Below are 1,290 nucleotides of genomic sequence, written 5' to 3'. Positions count from 1 at the left end.
GCAGCTCTGAGCCTCTGTCCAGCAGGTGCACGCCGTGGGTCAGGGCTGCCCCACCAGCAGCTGGATTGGAGGCAGCCCTTCATGGAGCTGGAGGAGGCTCCGTGGGCAGCAGGGCTGCGACGGGCAGGGGGACAGCAGAGCAGAGCTACAGGTAGGCAGGCAGGTCCTTCTCGATCACCTGTGGGGAAGAGAGAAGTGTTGTACCCCGAGAACATCCCCTGCTTTCCCCTCCTCCCCAGCAGCAGCACTTACAATGGGATCTTCCATCGGGCTGTACCTCTTCACCACTTGACCTTCCCGGTTAATGAGGAACTGTGGGAATGAAGCAACCCCTGGTGAGTGAGTGCAGAGTGAGAGCCCCCAGAGGCTCACTTCCCCCCTCAGCTGTGCTCTGGGCAGGGCAGGGGTTCCCAAGGGTCTCTAGAAACAGAAACACCTTGGGATGCTCCTGCCCTGACAGCTGAGGAGAGCCCAGTGTGAGGCTCCCTCCTACACCAGTGACTCCCCTCAGATCCCCAGAGGGGCATGCAGCCCAGAGGAAGCAACCACAACCACAACAGTGTCCTACCTTGGTGAAGTTCCATTTTATTGCACTAGGAAAGAAAAAACAGGAGTGAGGTTTGGGCAGAAAAGCCCTTCCTCACCCCCCAGCCAGGCCCTGAGCCAAGTCCTCCCTGCTGGCTGCAGGGCTGTGGGTCCCCAGGGCTCTCCCTGCCACACTCACTTGCCCAGAGTGCCTCTCCCTTTGGGCTGCTCCTTCATCCACTTCCAGAGCGGGTGAGCATCGTCCCCGTTGACATCGATCTTGCTGAACATGTCAAACTTCACGCCGTAGCCCTCAGCAAATGCCTTGATCTGAGCGTTGGTCCCGGGCTCCTGAGGGGCCACACCAGGACCGTGAGGGTTCCTCGGTCCATCCCAACACTCCCGGGGAACCCGAGTCCCCCAACCCCACGTACCTGCTTCCCAAACTGGTTGCAGGGAAAGCCCAGGATGCGTAAACCCCTCTCAGCGTATCGGGCGTGCAAATCGACAAGCTGAGTGTAGTTTACCGCCGTTTTCCCTCACTTGGAAGCTACGTTGGTGATGATACAGACGTCGCCCCTGCAGAGGGGGTGGATGAGCTGCCCTTCCCCGCAGGGCACGGGCAGAGGTCCCTCACCCGCCGGGACGAGGCGTGAGGGTTACGCAAGAGCCGCTGTGGCTCAACCTCGCCCCAGCGCTGCGTTCCCCAGCCCCTCCGTCCTACCGATACTTTTCCAGGGACACGTCGTTACCATCCATGTAGAG

At 60.5% G+C, this 1,290-nt stretch overlaps 1 protein-coding gene across 1 annotated transcript; it reads right to left on the bottom strand.

Moving 5' to 3' along the window:
• Positions 1–14: 14 nt before the first annotated feature.
• GPX4 (glutathione peroxidase 4) lies at positions 15–1,284 on the bottom strand. Its single transcript, XM_005428543.3, has 6 exons — positions 1,250–1,284; positions 960–1,104; positions 725–876; positions 569–593; positions 253–312; positions 15–178 (listed from the first exon to the last, which is right to left on the bottom strand). The coding sequence occupies exons 1-6, from the start codon at positions 1,282–1,284 to the stop codon at positions 146–148; spliced, it is 450 nt and encodes a 149-aa protein (XP_005428600.2). The 3' UTR covers positions 15–145.
• Between the last annotated feature and the right edge of the window lie 6 nt (positions 1,285–1,290).

The sequence above is a fragment of the Geospiza fortis genome, unplaced genomic scaffold (assembly GCF_000277835.1).
Source record: "Geospiza fortis unplaced genomic scaffold, GeoFor_1.0 scaffold241, whole genome shotgun sequence".
Taxonomy (NCBI): Eukaryota; Metazoa; Chordata; class Aves; order Passeriformes; family Thraupidae; genus Geospiza; species Geospiza fortis.
This window is presented reverse-complemented; position numbering and strand designations above follow the sequence as displayed.